At 44.8% G+C, this 19,269-nt stretch overlaps 1 protein-coding gene across 1 annotated transcript in view; it reads left to right on the top strand.

Moving 5' to 3' along the window:
• The window catches only part of LOC123233181 (zinc finger protein 208-like), a 347,813-nt gene that overhangs the window by 308,155 nt on the left and 20,389 nt on the right, over nucleotides 1-19,269 (top strand). The window contains exon 6 of the mRNA XM_044659331.1: nucleotides 211-1,689. Coding sequence (XP_044515266.1) covers nucleotides 211-1,689 — 1,479 coding nt within the window. The remainder of the gene's footprint in view (nucleotides 1-210; nucleotides 1,690-19,269) is intronic.

Below are 19,269 nucleotides of genomic sequence, written 5' to 3'. Positions count from 1 at the left end.
ACAGGGCCAGTATTCCTGGATATCAGAGAATCCATACTGGTAAGAGACCTTATGAATGCAGGCAATGTGGAAAGACATTCAGACTGAGTTCCAGACTTGCTGTACATCAGAAAATCCACACTGGGGAGAAATCTTATGAAAGCAAGCAATATAGAAAGACGAATAATCAGAGTTACAGTCTTGCTCTATGTCAGAGAATCCACAATGGCAAGAAACCTTATGAATGCAATCAATGTGGAAAGCCATTCAGTCAGGGATCCCATATTGCTGCTCAGCAGAGAGTCCACACTGGGGATAAGCCTTATGAATGTATGCAGTGTGGAAAGGTATTCAGTAGGAGATCTCATCTTGCCATACATCAGAGAATCCACACTGGAGAGAAACCTTATGAATGTAAGCATTGTGGAAAGACTTTCAGACAAAGCTTTGAACTTACTGTTCATCAGAGAGTCCACACAGGGGAGAAACCTTATGAATGCAATCAGTGTGGAAAGAGATTCACAAATAACTCCAGTCTTGCTGTACATCAGAGAGTTCACACTGGGGAGAAACCTTATGAATGCAAGCAGTGTGGAAAGACATTCACATATAACTCCAGTCTTGCTGTACATCAGAGAGTCCACACTGGGGAGAAACCTTATGAATGCAGGCAGTGTGGAAAGACATTCAGTCAGAGATCCCATCTTGCTGCACATCAGAGAGTCCACTCTGGGGAGAAACCTTATGAATGCAAGCAGTGTGGAAAGACATTCAGTCGGAGATCCCACCTTGCTATACATCAGAAAATCCACACTGGTGAGAATCCTTATGAATGCAAGCAATGTGGAAAGACATTCATTTGGAGCTCTAAATTTGCTGTACATCAGAGAATCCACACGGGGGAGAAACCTTATGAATGCAAACAATGTGGAAAGACTTTCAGACAGAGCTTTGAACTTGCTTTACATCAGAGAGTTCACACTGGGGAGAAACCTTATGAATGCAATCAGTGTGGAAAGACATTCACAAATAACTCCAGTCTTGCTGTACATCAGAGAGTACACACTGGGGAGAAACCTTATGAATGCAAGCAATGTGGAAAGACATTCAGTCGGAGCTCCAAACTTGTTCTACATCAGAGAATCCACACTGGGGAGAAACCTCATGAATGTAAGCAATGTGGAAAGACATTCAATCAGAACTCCAGTCTTGCTCTACATCTGAGAATCCACAATGGCAAGAGACCTTATGAATGCAAGCAATGTGGAAAGACATTCAGTCAGAGCTCCCATCTTGCTGTACATAAGAGAGTCCACACTGGGGAGAAACCTTATGATTGCAAGCAATGTGGAAAGACATTTAGTAGGAGATCTCATCTTGCTATTCATCAGAGAATCCACACTGGTGAGAAAACTTATGAATGTAAGCAATGTGGAAAGACTTTCAGACGGAGCTTTGAACTTGCTGTACATCAGAGAGTACACACTGGGGAAAAACCATATGAATGCAATCAGTGTGGAAAGACATTTACATATAACTCCAGTCTTACTGTACATCAGAGAGTCCACACTGGGCAGAAACCTTATGAATGCAACCAGTGTGGAAAGACATTCTCATATAACTCCAATCTTGCTGTACATCAGAGAGTCCACACTGGGGAGAAACCTTATAAATGCAAACAATGTGGAAAGACATTCACGTATAATTCCAGTTTTGTTGTACATCAGAAAATCCACACTGGAGAGAAACCTTATGAATGCAAGCAATGTGGAAAGACATTCATTCTGAGCTCCAAACTTGCTGTACATCAGAGAATCCACAGCAGGGAGAAACCTTAAGAATACAAACTATGTGGAAAAATGTTCATGTATAGCTCCCGTCTTGTCATTGTGTGAAGGAAATTTATCCTCCCTCTTTCATGTGCAGGATACCTGGCATGAACCTGAACTTTACTCAGAAGCGAGGATTCTGTGATGGAAACCATTGAGTGAGGATAGAATGGCAGGCAGAAAAAGGTAGCAATAGAGTCAAGATCATGAAACAAGGACAGGGTGATGTCTCCTGAACTGCCCTCTGGACTGCCCACTGGGTGGCCCAGGCAAAATAGAAAGCCACAGTTGCCTCCTGAGATGAGATTTGTGAGTTATTGGGGAGAGAAAAGGTTTGATAAATTGAGGCAAGAACGGATATCAAAGCTCATCTCTTTCAGTTTTGTTGCTGGCTGGACTTATCTGTGAGCATGGCTAGAGTGCCCTAATGGTGGCTACAGAAGAACAAGCTCATTGGAGCAGTGAAGAAAGTATATCTCACCTATTTTCCCATCTTTTCCCCCTACTAACTTAGAGTAAATAAAATTAATTTAGGGCCAATCTCATAATTTTCCCTCTTACACTATTCATCGCAGAAATCACAGAGATTCACACTGAGCTTTCAGCTTGCTCAAAATCAAACCGTTCACTCTACTATGTCATAAGCTCTCCTAAGATTCAGTCCAAATGGGCATATGATTTAGACTTAAATTGTAATCCCATAAACAAATTAAGGGAGAAAAGAATAGTTTACCTTTCAGATCAATTTATTGATAAGGGAAGAATTTATGACCAAATAAGAAATAGATAACCTTATGAGGTATAAAATACTAATTTTTATTATATTAACTTCAAAACTGAGTGTACAAACAAAACTAATGCAACCAAGATTAAAAGTAGAAACAAGAAGTTATTTGCTTTACAACAATATGTCCAATTAAATACTTCAGTTTTTAAACTATTCTGACCCCATTTTTGAATGCCTTAATTCATCAATTCATAGCATCTAGAACTAAAGAGGAGTTAGTTTAGTAAGGGAATAATGACTTTGCTCTATAGAAATCATTTGTAATTAGCATCATTTCCTATATAAGCATTTCCCAAAATTCCTATGAAGCAAAAATTAAAAGATAACAAATGATATTGTAGATTTCAAATATAAAATGAAATTATTGACATTCCAATGCTTTCTTTTCAGTTTTATGCAATATCAAAATAATTATATTACATAGAAAATCACCATGCATCTATCATCTTGACACTGGACTGATTGCATTCAGAGGCCAGTGTAACATAAATGATACAATTATACTTAGTTCTACAATTTCTAAACCCATCACTTATACATCAAATCTTAAGCCTTTTTTTGTATTAAGGTCTGTGCTACATATGTGGCAAAAATTTATCACACCAGTACAGAATTCCAAGCTAAATAGGTTTGTTGGGAGGAGGCCAGACTCCCAATAAAGCCAGACCCTGGTTGAATCAAGAGGAGAGATCCTGAGCCTTTGTAGATAACCATTTTTATGTACAAGAAATCTCATGACACAGTGACAGAAAATACAATCATAATAAAAATTGAATGGAAGCAAAATCATTCATATGGGCACCTTAATGACATAAGTAAGATTAATCTCGTAAGTGTAAAAAGGTCACTATGGCTGGTAACTTTGTAGTACTCAGGATCTTGGTGTTTTCACTAATGATTATGGTGGAATAGTAGAAATCAGCAGTTTTGGTTAACTGATATGTGAAAACAGCCTTTCACTTCCTGTGTGACTTATTCTACAAACAAGACCATCCTTCCTCTTTTTGTCTGACCATCTTGTTATACTCCCAAAAGGGGTATGGTAGGATTTATGGAAACTCCTGGGTTATAGGCATAAGGTCAGAATGTAAACAATATTTGATAGTAAACAATCAAACTATAATTATCTTAGCTAATGTTTATAATTTTTATGAAGCAAATATATTATTTGACTATAAACTCAAAACTAATGCTTGTGTTATAAAAATAATCATGAAGGCTAATACTATTATAATCATAAAAGTGGCTAGAGGGGGCTGCTGGGTAGCTCAATGGACTGAGAGGCCTAGAGACGGGAAGTGCTAGGTTCAAATCCAGCCTCAGACACTTCCCAGCTGCGTGACCCTGGGCAAGTCACTTGACCCCCATTGCCCACTCTTACCACTCTTCCACCTAAGAACCAATACACAGAAGTTAAGGGTTTAAAATTAAAAAAGAAAAGTGGCTAGAGGGTTTCACACTCACAGATAAAAGGTCAAATATAATTATCCTAATAGGAAAACAGAGGTGAATTGAAGTGTTACTACATTATAATTTATTTTAAGACAGCTCTATCAAATCTAGATTCATCCTTATAAGTGGTACCCTACAGAATCTTTTCTCAAGAAATATTTGCTGTCAGCAGCTCAAATGATAGGGACCTCTACTTTCTCATTAGTCTGTTGCCCATGGTTTATTAGGAAAGTCTGATCCCTGGACATGAAGGAGGAAGAGAGGCAGGTGTTGAAGAGATGGTGGAAGTGGAGACCCAGAGATGAGCATGGGTAGTGGCCCATGTAGAATTCAAGCCCTGGGGTAGAATTGAAGGCCTAAGGAAGAATTGGGTCTAGGACTCAGACGGAAAGCTCTAAGAATAGTAGGGACAAAAGGAAACTTCTCAGAAAGTGAAGTAGACTTGAATCCAAGAGGTCAAGGTGAGGATGGAGGACATATTCTAAGCAGTGGAGAAAACTAAGGGAAAGGCAGAGTTGCAAGATGGAATCCCGTAGTCCAATATCGCTGGATCACAGACAGAGTAGAGAGGAGTTCTTGTGGCAGAAACACCCAAGTTTGTATAAGAACCTCAGCCCACAAATGGGAGACTTAAATTCCATTCAATTTGTAAGAAAATAATTTTATTTGAAGAAGTAGTTTATAGTTATATAATAACTAGTGGAATAGTCTGGAGGCCAATCAGGTAGCCTCGAGACTGATGGACAAGTCCAGGGGCGAATTGAGTAGCCTCTTTGCAGCTGATTGTATAGAGTAGCAGCTCTGTTATATAGTGGGAGCTTCATGTATAGAATAGCACTCACAACTGTAGAGTAGCAGCTTTCCAGCTCTGTGGATTAGGGTTGGAATATTTATTAAGACCAGGGAGGTTGTTATTTTCCATTCCAAAGAAATCTTCACCTTTACTGAAAACCCTGGTAGGGAGGCATGGCCAAATTCAGGTGCAGGTGTGTTTTATGGTGTGATATCATAGGGAATAAGGATCATGTGCAAATTTGGGGGTTTCTTCTGGAATGCCAGCGTCTGTGGAGATCTCTTTATCATCTCTGATAATCTAATAAGGACAGTTTAGCTGATAAGGAAATAAGGACTAGACAAGGGAGTTGTCTTTTACTTCATGCTTCCAGCTCTGGCTCCAGGATCATGGAGTTTATTATATATATATATTTCAAGACTCATTTCACACAAAAGAACCCCCTGAAACTTTGCAGATGTGCAGAAGTTACAAGTTATGTCACAAAACATTGGCTTCAGAATAGACCAAGGCCAAGGCTGAATTTTGACTGGCTTCTTATCAAGAAAGCCAAGTTGGGGAGTATCTTGGCCTTGGCTATAACAGGCAGCAACATTCCTTGCTGTGTTAACAGTGTTAACCCTTTAAATTCAGGTTTGATAGGAACTTAAAGCTTTTCAATAAGGTCACAATACTTTTCAACAAGAAATCAAAAGGATCAAAAAAGGGGTCAAAAGAGGAGTCTCAGATTTTTATCTATTCTCTTATTGGCTTCCCACAAGAGTCCCCAGTATGCAGATCCCTTGCTATTCATTGTCCACCCTTGTCATCATTGTTCATTGTGGGAGAAGTCTCCCTGTCCTTCTGGAATGAGAACATGGGATGGGGGAGATGGTACTCTGGAGGACTGCTATAGGTAGTGTTGGGATAATATTCAGCAGGCTGCTCTCTGTTCAGCAGCTGGACAGCACTTCCCTCTGGGGAGAGTCAGAAGGCTGATGCTGTTAGAATTCCCAACTGAAAACAGGCCTAAACCCCTGTTTCTTTGAGGATATATATTTTAATATCTTCTTGCTGGAATATTGATCATATTGAACTGACTGCAAATTGATACAGATGATCTTGAATTGATAAGGAGTTAATCTCAGATGAGAGTTGATGACTAGCCTGAGAAATCTTCTTCAGCCAGGGAATCAAGTTCAACTGTCAGAACTAGGAAGTGAGAATTCTTCTTGGAGATGATAGACTAGAAACAGATCTCAGTAACAGGTAACTATTTTAATTTAAAAGTAACAGGAATATCTTGAGGATGTGAGGATCAAGGATTGATGGGTGATCAAAGACCTCTGAAAGACTGCCTGCCCTTCAATCCAACCATACCATTGCTTGGTTTGTACCCCCCAAGATATGATAGATAAAAAGACTTGTACAAAAATATTTATAGCTGTGCTTTTTGTGGTGGCAAAAAACTGGAAAATGAGGGTATGCCATTCAATTGGGGAATGGCTGAACAAATTGTGGTATATGCTGGTGATGGAATACTATTGTGCTCAAAGGAATAATAAACTGGAGGAATTCCATGTGAACTGGAATAACCTCCAGGAATTGATGCAGAGTGAAAGGAGTAGTGCCAGAAGAACATTGTACCCAGAGGCAGATACACTGTGCTAAAATAGAATGTAATGGACTTCTGTACTAGCAACAATGCAATGACCCAGGACAATTCTGAGGGATTGGTGGAAAAGAATGCTACCCATATTCAGAGGAAGAACTACAGGAGTGGAAACACAGAAGAAAAACAACTGCTTGAACACATGGGTTGATGTGGGCATGATTGGGGATTATTGTGAAGAAATTTAATAATTATTATGTAGGAGACCTAGCAAGCAGGGCTGGAGAATTCTAAATGGAATGAGGAAGCAGGAAGTGTGGCCTTTCTCTCTGAGAAGGACCCCATGGTGGTTGGGACAAGTTCTAACTGATCCTGGGAGACCTCAGAGGAAGTGGAGTTTGCACCCAGATTTCCTAATATCCAGAAGGAAGACTGTCATCTACTTGTGGGAGATTTTTGGTAGAGACACCTTAATCCCAACCTGAGTTGCAGGTTAACTTGGGCTGGGTTAGCTCCCAGATCTACCCACCTGAAGGAGAATAGATAGTGGTCCTGGAAGAGCTGCAACATCGCTGGAGTGTGTCAGGACTCTTCAGTGAGGATATCCCACTTTCCTTCCTGATCTCCTGCTTTAGGTTTAGTTCAGTGTAGATAAGTCCCTTTCGTGACCTTATGGTTTGCCCATAGTCTAGAAGTATAGAAACTCCTATTCCCATCCTTTAGACCATAGTTCCCTTAATTAAATTTGTTACGAACCCTCTTGTCATTTTCTTGCTGGTTTTCACAGACCCCTTGTCTAGATGGAACAGGGTGACAGGCCTGTCACTTCTGTCAACAGTCATTTCCCCTAGCAGTTAAACCCAGTTTCCATAACTTGTTAAGTCCCCACCTATTGTCCATTCCTATCTCCTTCTCACCCTTCTGAACCTACATATAATATTTAAGTTAACTCCCCTGGTTTTCCCCATAAGATGATGTAGACCCAAAACACACCAATGCAACTATCAATAATGTGGAAATTAGTCTTGATTGATGACACATGTTAAAACCATTGGAAATGTGTGTTGGCTATGGTGGGGAGGTGAAGGGGAAAGTAAAAACATGAATCATGTAACTGGAATATTTTTCTAAAAAATAAAGTATATATATAGAAGGATTGATGGGTAAGGATAGAGGTTTAAAGGATTAAGCTAAACAAACAAGTAATTGATAAATAACTAGGCAGATCCCCTTAGGGAAAAGCCTTGAAAAGAATTCTGCCACACTGGCTTGGAATCCTTGCCCTAGTAGCTGAACTAAACTTGGGTGGTTATAAATAGCTGATGATCTTCAGAGATGACTTTTTTGATATTTTTGATGAATATGGCTGTTGGTGATCAAATATAATTCAGATTTCAGTATTGAACAATTGACCTAAGTAGCAGATCCCTAAAATGAGACAGCTAACATAAGTCTGTGGTGAAGCTTCTGGTTTGGCTGGAGAGTTTTTCCCCTTCCACCCTTTGCCATCCACCTAACTCACAACCGAGTCCCTTTCTGTGAAAAGAGACTACTCTCCATTGATCCATGGTTTGAGGAGGTGTGAACTTGAATGAATACACTCTTCTAATCATGTGTCCCAGAGACTGTGTTCTCCCTGCCTTGGGCTGGCTTTATTTTTTAATACCCTTTCCCCTAGATTACATACTTGTTGGCATGATTTTTCATTCTCACCATACATCTTTTCTTAGAGATAATACATTAACTTCTTCTGAATTATAAAAATCATTTAATTGATATTCTATGGTTATCTTGTTCTTTATGATTAACAAAGGATGCAAAGCTTATTAAGGATAATTCATCATGAAATGACTGGGTTGGAAATTGCCATTCTCACTCATTCATGAGGTACAAGGGGGTGTGTTTCAGCTAGAAGAATGGCTAATTACATTTTAGTCAATCAGATTATTCCTTACTCTATTAGCTGTCTAATTAATGAAGATCTGTTATGCTAGTTGATTATACAAATACATAATCAGAATTCAAGGTATACAATAAATCCAAGCTGGTCCAAATATTGTTTTAATAACAGCCTTTCATTTTTCAATATTTTTCAAAGGTGAGTTTGTTCTGTTCTCTGAACTTCTGGGGTTAATGAAAACAGTCCAGTAACTAGCTCTGTTTTGTGAGGTTAATGAAAACAATCTAGTGGCTTGCTCTATTTTTCATCCCTTGTCCTCCCATTCCACATCATGGGTCAGGAAGGCTTGAGGGCAGGCTTCCAAGTTTCTGTGTGTAGGAATAGAGAATTCTAAGGTGCAGTATTTCTGGGGTTTTAAGATCCTTAGTGTTAACTCACCAATTGCTGGTTTATAGTGGAGGGACTTTTAGGGGAATAACTATATCATGACATCTAAAGGTGGGGCTTTCCTAGGAGTTAGTTGGGGGGCCTGTAAGGGTTCTATTAATAACCTATAATGTTCCTCTATATTTTCCTGGGACTAAATAAAGACTTTGATCATAATAATAACTATAATGAGGAGTGTTAATAGGAGAAAAGTCACAAGGGGACACTGAGTGGGAAATCCATCCTCCTTTGAATTGCTTTGCAAATTCTCAGGGTCCATGTGTGACTTTGTCATCCATCATGAACTTGATGGTTCCTGACACCTTTGCCTTGGGGTGATCTTCTATTTATAGGGGTGCTCCCAGTCTCCCACTGTCTCATGCCAGCTTTGGGCATTTTAATATCTGCTACAGTTGGCACAAGATGGCTACTAGCAAAAGCTATTTACAATATAAGATGGTTATTTGCAAAAGCTATTTATAGCAGTTAATGATGCTACAGTTCTAAGAACAATATAAGTACTTCATAAAATCATTTAGGCACAAAACTGATACACAGTATGGAATATTACAGATCCCATACACAGAGTTGGTAACAACTATCTGCCAATCATGTTTGACTAATGCTGTAACTAAAGGTTTTATAATTAATGTTTAACCAGTTTTAATTAGTGAGAAATGCCAGATTTCAGAGTCTGAGGGTCCCTTTCTTCACTACCCCTCAGTGCCTGTTATCAGCATACATCAGAGTGAAGGACAAAAAGTCTGGAAAGAATTTTGGGGAATTCCCTATGATGAAGATCAGGGCCCGGCAAGAAGAGACAGGCAGAATCTTGAGGTACTGACCCAGGGTACCATTGGAGGAAAAAGTCCATTCATCCTGGGGCTTTAGAGGCTGGGCAGAGTGAGGCTGTTAGGTCTGAGAAGACTCACCAATAATGGGCTGGATGTAAGAGAGACCCTTAGGAGTTGAGATCACTGCCTTTTGGAAACCAACTCTTCAGGTACAGGTCCCTCTTAAGTCTGGGCCAGGAACCCCAAAGGCACCAGCTTTTTGCTGGCTCCCCTTTCCTTTGAGCCTCATTCTCTACTTCTTATTGCATGGTGAGTATCTTCTGAGGAAATCTGTAACATGGCTCTCTCCTAGAACTCATTACTGGCTATCCACACTCACGTTCAGATCTCAAAAGTCACAGGGCACCATCCCAAATTTACCATTGAGTCTCACTTTCCCTTCACACCTCTTCCATACCAGCTCAGGTGTCTTGTATCCCTACTTCCAGCTCTTGGTTAGAGGTTTAGTGATACTGCCTCCATCACAGACCACTGTGAATTCATAATTCCTGAAATGGGGTCAGGCCTCCCTCATTCTTTGGGTACTCAGTAGAATATAGTGGATGAGGAAGGTTCAGTGATGAAGGATGGTAGTTGATTGAGGTGGTAGGAGAAATAAGGGAATGTCTGAGTTTAGGGAGTATAACACTGAGGTAACAAGGGTTTCAAGGGAGAGGATGAATTAATCTATGCAGACAAACAGCAGCAGGGAAATACAGACTGGGACTTAGGTTAAAGACAAAACACTAAAGGGAATTAAACTGATCCTGTCAAGTAAAGGACAGTATACAGCCAAGACAGATTGAAATTGACTACAGGCTTTAGTCAATTTCATAGGAAGGGACTTGAATTAAAGTTACACTTCCCTCAAAATGGATACCCTCAGCTTCCCTCAAACCCAGAGAGTATGTTGTTTCTTTTCCCCTTCCTCCCTCTCTTACTAATTAACTATTGAAGTAGCAAAAAGGTCTTGTTTAAAGACAAAAGGGGTTTATTGTCTTTCTGGGATAGATTGGCAGGGTAGAGGATCAAGGAAGCCCTAACAGCTGCTTAAAGAAACCTCAGGTGGGGAAGGGAAACAGGAATGGGAGATTGAGAAAAGATCTGCCTTTACTCAGCTCTCAAGGTGATTTTGAATCAAAAGGGTTTAGGAAGTTGGATACAAAGACTCAATAAATAATTTGTTTCAAGGATAGGACTAAACTTTCACAGATTTGAACTAACTCTCTGATTCACTCTCCTATTCACTTTCTCAGACATTCAGGTAAGGGAAATGAAGGTAGGAAATAAGGTAGGGTAGGAAATTCAAAGGTTTTAGTTAAAGTAACAAATTTCAAAGGAAAACTCCAAATCTAGGCTAGGTTTCAATCTCAAGAAGAAGGAGCTCAGCTGGACCCTGGTTCCCTCCACGAGTTCCCAAGTCCAACTGAAACTTTTTCCTAAGATTCTAAACCCTTAACTGACAGTAGAAATTCTGCAAAAACAGTTATGCCCCTACTCTACACTACACTGTCCATAGAGATAGAGAGAAACCAGAAGTAATGGGATTTAAATCTGTTCCCTCTCAAGAATAGTGATTTACTCCCACTGTTTGCCTGGAAGAGAGGTCAGTTCAAGTCTTCCTAAGGCAGTGGATCTTGAATGGCCTCTGAAAAATAGAAAGCAAGCACTGAAGGAATTTTCTCTGCTTGTTTAGGGATTTGGAGTTAAGATGATTTGTAATTCAACCTTAAGATAACACCAATTTTTAGACCTGGTATAGATCCTTTGGGAGAGCAAGGAAATCACATAGGCGTGTCCCTCATTGCACAGGGATGCCAGATTTCAGTACATTTCCATTCCTAGAAAGGCATAAACAGTCTCCTTAAGCAAAAGCCAGGGGGACCAGGGAAAGTAGATTCCAATTCCTTCTTCCTGATACTCTATAGCAACCCCCATGACTCGGGGTTGACACAAATGTTCAATTAAAAAAACATTGAACAGAAGCAAAGCACAATAAATACAAGTGCAATAAAAGAGGAGGAGCCTGAATATTTTAGACTCAGAGCTGTTTCCATGTTGTCTCACCCATTAGAACGTGAGCTCCTTGTAGGCAGGGATGGTTTTTGTCTTTCTTTGTATCCCCAGTGGATAGAACAGTGCCCAGCACATAGCAGGAACTGAATAAATGCTTCTTCATTATTGGTTGTTTATTTTACAGCTCTGGGGCTGACTCTGCCTCCCTGCTATAGAAGGAGCCCCTCCTGGCATCTGAGAGGCCAGCGGAGGTCCTCTCCCTGCAGGATGCTGAGCTGAGCTGCTCCATCATCTCCATCCTATTCTGCTTCCCTGGGGCCAAGCCTGGCTCCTTTGGTCCTCAGGGTCCAGCTTGCCCTTTACTGCCACCTGGTGGTTAGTTGCTGATTGGCTCCTGCAGTGCAGGATGAGGTTTTAGTTGCTGAAGCCCCTAACTTTGGACCAAGTCCATCTCTTGTGATGGAAACCCCAGCAGAAACCCTCAGGATCACCCTAAATCTCTCTTTGGATTGCCTTGGATTCAGCCTGGCTTGTATTTGCCTCTGGACTTGCTCCAGGCTATTTCTTCCTCCTCTCCACACTGCTGACACTGCTTAGACTCTCTACAAATCTCAGCTGGAGAAAGACTGGGAAGGATTCAGGCACAGACAGAGCCCCCGTCCTACCTCCTTCCCAGGAACAAGGGGGCTGCAGCCCCTCCATCCATACTCAATGCCTGATGATGTCAGACAATCAATAGATGATAAACAGTGGTAAAGCTCAGGCAGGATACGGACTGAAAAAGGCCTGAGTCAGTGGTGCTCACAGAAAGAACTTCATTCAGAAGGAACCAGGGGAGAGGGATGCTCCCCAGGATACATGCAAGTGATTGTTGGACTAAGAGCAGGAAGATGGCCAGAGATGATGTGAGTGAAAGGAGGCAGGTTGGGTTTTACAAGGAGGGCAGGTAGGGGGAAGGAGTCAGCTGATATATATCTATATATCTATCTATCTATCTATCTATAGATATAGATATAGATATAGATAGATAAATAGATAGATAGATATAAAATCTAGTATGTGCTGGATATTTCTATAAATATTATCTCATTTCAATTCTCACAATGACTCTGGAAAGCAGGTATTAATTATGATTATCCCCATCCTATTGTTGAATCAGCTGAGGCTAAGTGACTTGCTCAGGATCACATAGTTTATAAAAAGTCCAAGGAGAGATTTGAATTCAGGATTATTGACTCCAGGTCCAGCATCCATTTTGGTAACTCAGTCTCTGGCTTGCCTGTCTGTCACTGCTGGAGAAACAGCCACCATCAGCAGCAGGTCCAGTCAAGACATTCGGAAATATTTAACATTCCTCCTGCCTTCCTGTTACCTTCACGTACACTTGACCTACCTCATAGTACCTGCTGACTTAGAAGATCTCTTTCCCATTCCAATGTCAGCTCCTCAGGGGCAGGAATATACATTTCAGCCATTCTGGTATCTCCTATGCTTGGTGTCCTGACTGGCCCATGAAATGAATTTAATATATATGTTTCTTTTCTCCTCACGGATTAACCACATTTCCTTTCTCCTGTCCCCAAAGCTTTACTTGTGAAGCTGTTTCTTTATTTTTTCCTCTTCAAATGTGGGATTTGTTCACCTGGAAAAACAGAACCACCAAAGCAGTTACAAAGAACATGTCTTTAATCAGGCCAACAGAGACAAGGCTCTTATGGGCACCACACAGAGTCATGAGCCCACACACCAATACCACACCAAGCAGAGCTTTGAGACTGGGAACAGTGTCTCCAGGAAAAAATACCTCAAATAGGGATTTCCATCCAACTGAAGAACTTGGGGTTTTGTATACCTTGCAGGGAGTCTAGGAAAGGAAGGATAATTGTTTGACTTATATGGAGGTTAAGGAAAGAGGAGTCTAGTCCCAGGCTAGAATACCAGAGAGACAACTGAGCAGTTACAGAGGGACTTGGGAAAGAGTTTGTAGTCTGAGGTGAGGGTATCTGGGATAACACTAAATACAATAAGAAAAACTAAAAAACCAACAAAGAGTAATTAGGACTTGAGTGTTTCTATTATTCCTACTCAGAGAGCTTAATAAGTGCTGCATGACTTATTAAATCTCGGACTAGAAGAGGTCTGGAAGTTCCTTGAAGGCAAATTTCCATGGAGCAGAGGAAACTGAGGGGAACCATAAAAGGTTGTCAGACTTTAGAGAAATCGTTAGTATAACATATCTCATCAATTGGGACTTATACCTGCCTTTGAACAACGTTTAATACTCCATCGCCAACCTTCTATGTGTGATATAATTTTCTGAGGTCAGACACCAATTCCCTACTTTCCCTTCCTTTTGGTTGCTCAAATGCCTTCAGGGAAGAGTCCATTCAGTCCTCTCTTCCCTCACCCTCTTCTAGATTGAACTGACTTTTCTCTCCTGCACCCACCCCAGTCTTCTTCAGTGGCATTACTTTAGCAATGTGTAAGTTAAGTTTTGCAAGATTTGCAAGAAGCCAAGGCTGGGGGCAGAGCTGCCACTTGGACACTTGGAATCTTGGGAGATTCCTGATGCCATGCCAGGGCATGAGACCTATCCTCAGTTGAGCTGTGCCCTATATAAGGGAGAGAGAAACCAGCCCAGAGACTCAGTCTGGAGCCAGGGATCAGGGTGGGTAGAACAAACCTTTCTCTCCTCGATTTATTGATTAGCTTTTTCTGTTTTTCATTGATATAAATAGTATAAAATTTTCCCTAAATTCTTCTTTGGCCGTATTCCATAAATTTTGAGATGTTTTCTCCTTATTGTCATTCTCTTTAATTAAACCATTGATTTAATTGTTGTAAAATGTTTTCTTTGACCAACTCTTTTTGAAGCATTAGATTATTTAGTTTCCAATTATTTTTTCTCTTTCAATGAACTGTTTCCAATTAAAATTTTATTGCATGAAATGAACAGGATGAATTCATTATTTCTGCTTTTTTGCATTTGGTTGTAAAGTTTTATGCCCTGCAATATGGTCAGAGCAAGAGGGGAGAAGCCTAGAGACACCATGGCAAGAGGGGCGTGGCCAAAGAAGCCTGGGCAAAGAGGGCCGTGGTTAGGGCGGGGTTTTCACCTTCTTTCTTCAGCTCTTTCTTCCCTGGAATCCTTCCCGCCCGCCTCGGCAGACCCTCTGGAGCTTGGCCACGCCCACATTTCTTTTCTGCCAATGAGAGAGGAGAAGAGAATATCTCTGCCGCCCCCAACCTGCCTTAGGACCAAAAGGAGGCCCCGGGACCCTTTTCTTTCACCCCGAAACCCCAGAAACTGAGCGACCCAAGTTGAGATAAGCGAGCAAAAACAACGCCCGCCCTCTAAGGCACAGCGGCGGGGCGGGGTGGGGCGGGGTCTGGGCAGATCCATGCTGGGTGTGGAGTAATGAAAGAGAGGCTCGGGGGGCGGAGAGGAGGCGGGGCTCACACTGGAGGCTGTGAAGGGAGGAGCCGGAGGAGGCAAGATGGAGAGGGTCAGCACCAAGGGGCGGGGCGGGGCTTCTGGGAAGCAGGAAGTGATGGTCGCTCAGAGTCCCACCTCCTCCTCCACTTCCTGCCATAGAACTTCCTGCGCTGAGTACCTCAATCCTTGGTAATTATGAAATGCTAGCAGGGAACAGCAGCAAAGTGGAGCCCGAGTGGGGAGGGGCGAGGTGTGGAGGGGCCTGGCTCCTGCGAGAGGAGTGGGAGGGCGGGAGGCAGAGAACATCAGTCCTGTCCCCACAGGTTGGAGCCGGGAGCTGCTTGGGGCGTGGACCCCGGCTCGGGCTGACTTCTTAATTCTCCTTTTTACGAGTCCCTTTGGGGCAGACCACCTCTGGCCTGTGCCTCCTTGAGCCCCATTTCTGGATCCCCCCAAAGCCAGTAGCCCCTCCCCCCAGGTCCTGGGACTCTGAAGCCGGGCTGTGCTGGCTGGGTCCACAAAGAACGTGGGGCTGGAACGCAAACAGCGCAGCGTTGCGAATTTTGTGCGAGATATAATGTATCCCTGTGGCTGCTCCGGTCTCAGAGAGGGGTCGGCTGTGGCCTTCTGCTTCTTCTTCCGGATCTTTTTTACCTGCTAAAACGTCCTCCCCGGATGGGGTGTCCAGAGAGCCAGTACTGGCTGCAGCTTTACCACACCTTGTAAGGACCCAGCAGTCCTGCCTCCCAGCCTCTGGGCCCCAAACCACCAAGCTCCTGCTCCCGCGCCCCTTGGATGAGCTCTATTCTGGTGTAGGGTTAAAAGTAGGACTTGACAAAGATAGGAGAGCAGTTTAACAAATTTTTGTTTTAATTCAGCAAAAATAGTAAAGATGGAAAGATAGATTTAACTAACAGTGCTACCCAAAACTTCTTATATCAACCTATAAACTGCCTAAAAACTGTCCTTTGAGAGAGGCTCACTAATAACTTTTCAGCCTGGCTAAGCAGGCCGGACCTACACTATTGCTCTCTCTAGGGTCTAACTCACTCCCTAAACAAGGGCAGCCGCCCACCCTCAGGCTCTCCTTCCATGGGATTCTCCAGCAGCCAAACTGGCCCCAGCCAGAGCTTCGCCTGCCCTCAGGAAATGTTTGAGCAGGAGCCCCCCCCCTCCCCCTTCCTGCTTGCCTTTATTTCTCTGTCCTTCTGCCCTTCTTACATCCCTTCCTGTGGCCTCCCAGGTATGGTCAGATCTTGAAAGTATTATTGACGTATTTATTAATATTGTAACGTCTGTGCTCAGGCGCCAGACTCGTGGCCATGTTCTTTCTTGATCAGTCCATTTAATTGGTACTCTGAATTCTGACCACTGTCCTAACCTACAATCCAAAGGTCAGGAGAATTCCTGGGCAGAGCTTTGGCTGCTGCAGGGTCCCAGCTCCTACCTAGACTCAACAGATGCCCTACCGGGTCACGTGTTTGATTAAGCTCCTCCTCTTTTATCTTCTGGTTGTCAGTTGAGCCAATGAGAAATCCTATACCATGTCACATGATCATTAGCTAACGCCCACTTCTTGATTCTCCAATAACAGATTGAAGACACGGGTAGTCCCCTCCCCCAACACCTCCATCAGAGGAGCACTTCTGCCTCCCGTGAATATATTGATTTGTAGCTACAGGCAGTCACACTTCTCCTCTGAGAGCAGCTTCTACTTCCTTTATCTGTGGGCTGGTCTCCAGGGTAACAGAACCTCTTCTTTTGGGCCCGGCTCTCTGTCCACGGAGCTGGCTCTTTCCCCAGTTTAGGTAGAGCGAGGGAGAGATAAAGAATTCCCTTTTACTCTTGCTAAACAGGCCATAATGACCAGAGAGAGGGCTGAGAGTGAAGAAGAGTTCAGGAGGGCTTCCTGGAGGAGGTGAGACTGTCCTTTAGACTGTAGGGAAGCTGGGGAGGGCAGTGGTCAGCGCTGGGGAGGAAGAGCCTGTCAGCTGCCCTGGGGGACAGCCAGAGAAGGTGCTCCTGGCCAGGAGCTGGAGGTGCTTTGATGGACCCCCCAGGAGGCTGGTGTGGCCCAGGGCAGAGTGTAGCAGGGAGGAGGGAGATGGGCCATGAGGGCTGGGAGTGCCAGAGAGCATCATTAGGGATTGGTTGTAGGGGGAGCCTGGCTCAGAGGAAAGTCACCTCAGGGGCTGAATGGAGGCTGGCAGGAAGGGGAAGAGAGGCCAGGAGGCCAGCAGAGCACCAGGAGGGCCCTGCAGTCAGGGATGGGGGTCTGAGGGGAGGAAGAGGGCCTTCCCCACAGAGAGGACTGCCCTCTGGCAATGGGAGCCCCACCTGGGCTGCTGGGGACAGTGCCAGGCCTGCAGTGGGGAGGGTCTGGGTTCCAATGTGGCCTGAGACCCTTCCTGTGCTCATGGCAGCTCCCCCTTTTGTCTTTGAACTCTGAACCTGGCCTGGTCCCCAGGAAGGGCGTCCTGGCTAGAAGATCTCTCCTTGGATCACTGGCAGGGACCCCCATGACTCTCCCCCAGCCCAAGGGGGCCTCCAGCAGGCACTTGAAAACTTCTGGGATGGGAGAGCTTCCAGGAGGCCCTCCTGCAGCCCCTCCCCCTCCCCCTGACAGCAGGTCTTTGGCTTTGGGCAAGTTTCTTGTCCTGGGCCTCTTGGCCACATCCAGTCCCTGTTCTGGTTCTTCCCATCCCTCTCTGTCTCTTCCCTTTCCTTCCCTTCTCCAACCCTCCCCCACCTCCCCCCACCTATCCTGACCCTCCCTTCACCTGCCCAATACTCCTGAGGTGGATCAAACCCCCACCCACCCGCAGATGGCCCCTTGTTGTGAGTCTCACATTCCTTTAATCCCCCACAACCCCCCTCCATGCCTGCTCTCCCCCAGGAGCTTTCTGCTACCCCCACCTTCCTCAGGCTATATTTAGGCTGTCTGGGGGGAGGGAAGGGGAGGGTCCCTAGGAATGTGGGGAAGGGAAGACAGGCTGGAGGGGGGGGGCGCTCTATCCCACCCAGCCTGGTGGTCATGACCCAGGAATCCCAACCTGGGGTGGAGTCTAAGGGGAGAGATGGGCCATTCTAAGGGCCCAGGGAACTCCTGGCCCAGATGTCCTGACCCCCAGCTCCTGCTTAGAGAGTCCTCTGTGCTGCCCTCAGACCCTGCCCTCTGGGAGGATTCTGGAGCTCTGCCTTCCTGCCCTGGGCCACTCCCCCAGAAACCAAAGCCCTTTCCTGGTACCCTTCTTTGGCCCCTGGGGCCTTTGGGCTGGTCCCCATCAGGGCCCAGGCCTTGGGCTCCCCAGCTTCAGTTCCCTTTAGGGATTCCCAGCCTCAGCTGTGCCAGAGAGTCACAGGCTCCGTCCCCTGCTCTCCTGGCCAGGCTGTAGGACCCTGTGCCTTCCCAGCCCCTCCCTGGGTTCCCCTTCCCCATGCTTCCTTCCCACCCACCCCCTCCCCCCTTCTGGCAGAGCCCTCAGATCCCTTCTCTGTCAGAGAGGTTTGGGCTCTGCCTGGGCCCATACCATGGGGGATCCCAAGGCCCTGCTGCCTCTTGGGGATCTGGGAGGATGGGAGAAGGGAGGGGGCAGATTAGGAGGAACAGAAGAGGGAGCTCAGTGGTCCTCCAGATCTTCTTTTCCTCCCAAGCTGCCCTTCTCCCTCTGCTGGCAGCAGGCCTGGTCCTGGGTGCCTCCTGGGGCCCCTCACCCAGAGGAGAGCCCTATGGGGCAACCTCAGGCTAGGAAGAGAAGGGAACACCGCAGCCCTCTAGGTTCCTTCTCCCTTCCCAGCTCAGACTGCAGAGATCCTGGGCCGGGCCCAGGAGGGATGGGGCTGAGCCATGTCCCGAGCTGGGAGGGAGATCCAGGCAGCTTCTTCTAAAGCCCACCAAGAGTGATTGGCCCAGAGAGGGAGCCCAAAGGCAGTGAGGAAGATGGGCTTTTGTACACTGGAGAAAGAGTGGAGGCAGGGCCCCAGGAGGGAGGCTCCAGGCCAGCTCCTGCTGCTCAGGAGGGCAGAGAAGTCAGACATTCCCTGGGCCAAGGGAGTCAGGGAGACCCGTGGAGAAGGGTTGGAGCTCCATTCAGGGGGCCATAAAGTGGGTACAGGAGCCTGAGTGGCGTGATGGAAGTCGGGAAAGACATAGGAGCTTCCCCAGAGGGACTCACTGGGGCTACTTTGCTGCCTCTACAGGGAGCCTGGAGTCCCCGGGATGGCCTG

The sequence above is a fragment of the Gracilinanus agilis genome, chromosome 2, assembly GCF_016433145.1.
Source record: "Gracilinanus agilis isolate LMUSP501 chromosome 2, AgileGrace, whole genome shotgun sequence".
Classification (NCBI taxonomy): domain Eukaryota; kingdom Metazoa; phylum Chordata; class Mammalia; order Didelphimorphia; family Didelphidae; genus Gracilinanus; species Gracilinanus agilis.
The sequence above is the reverse complement of the archived record's forward strand: the minus strand, read 5'-3'. Positions and strand labels throughout refer to the sequence as shown.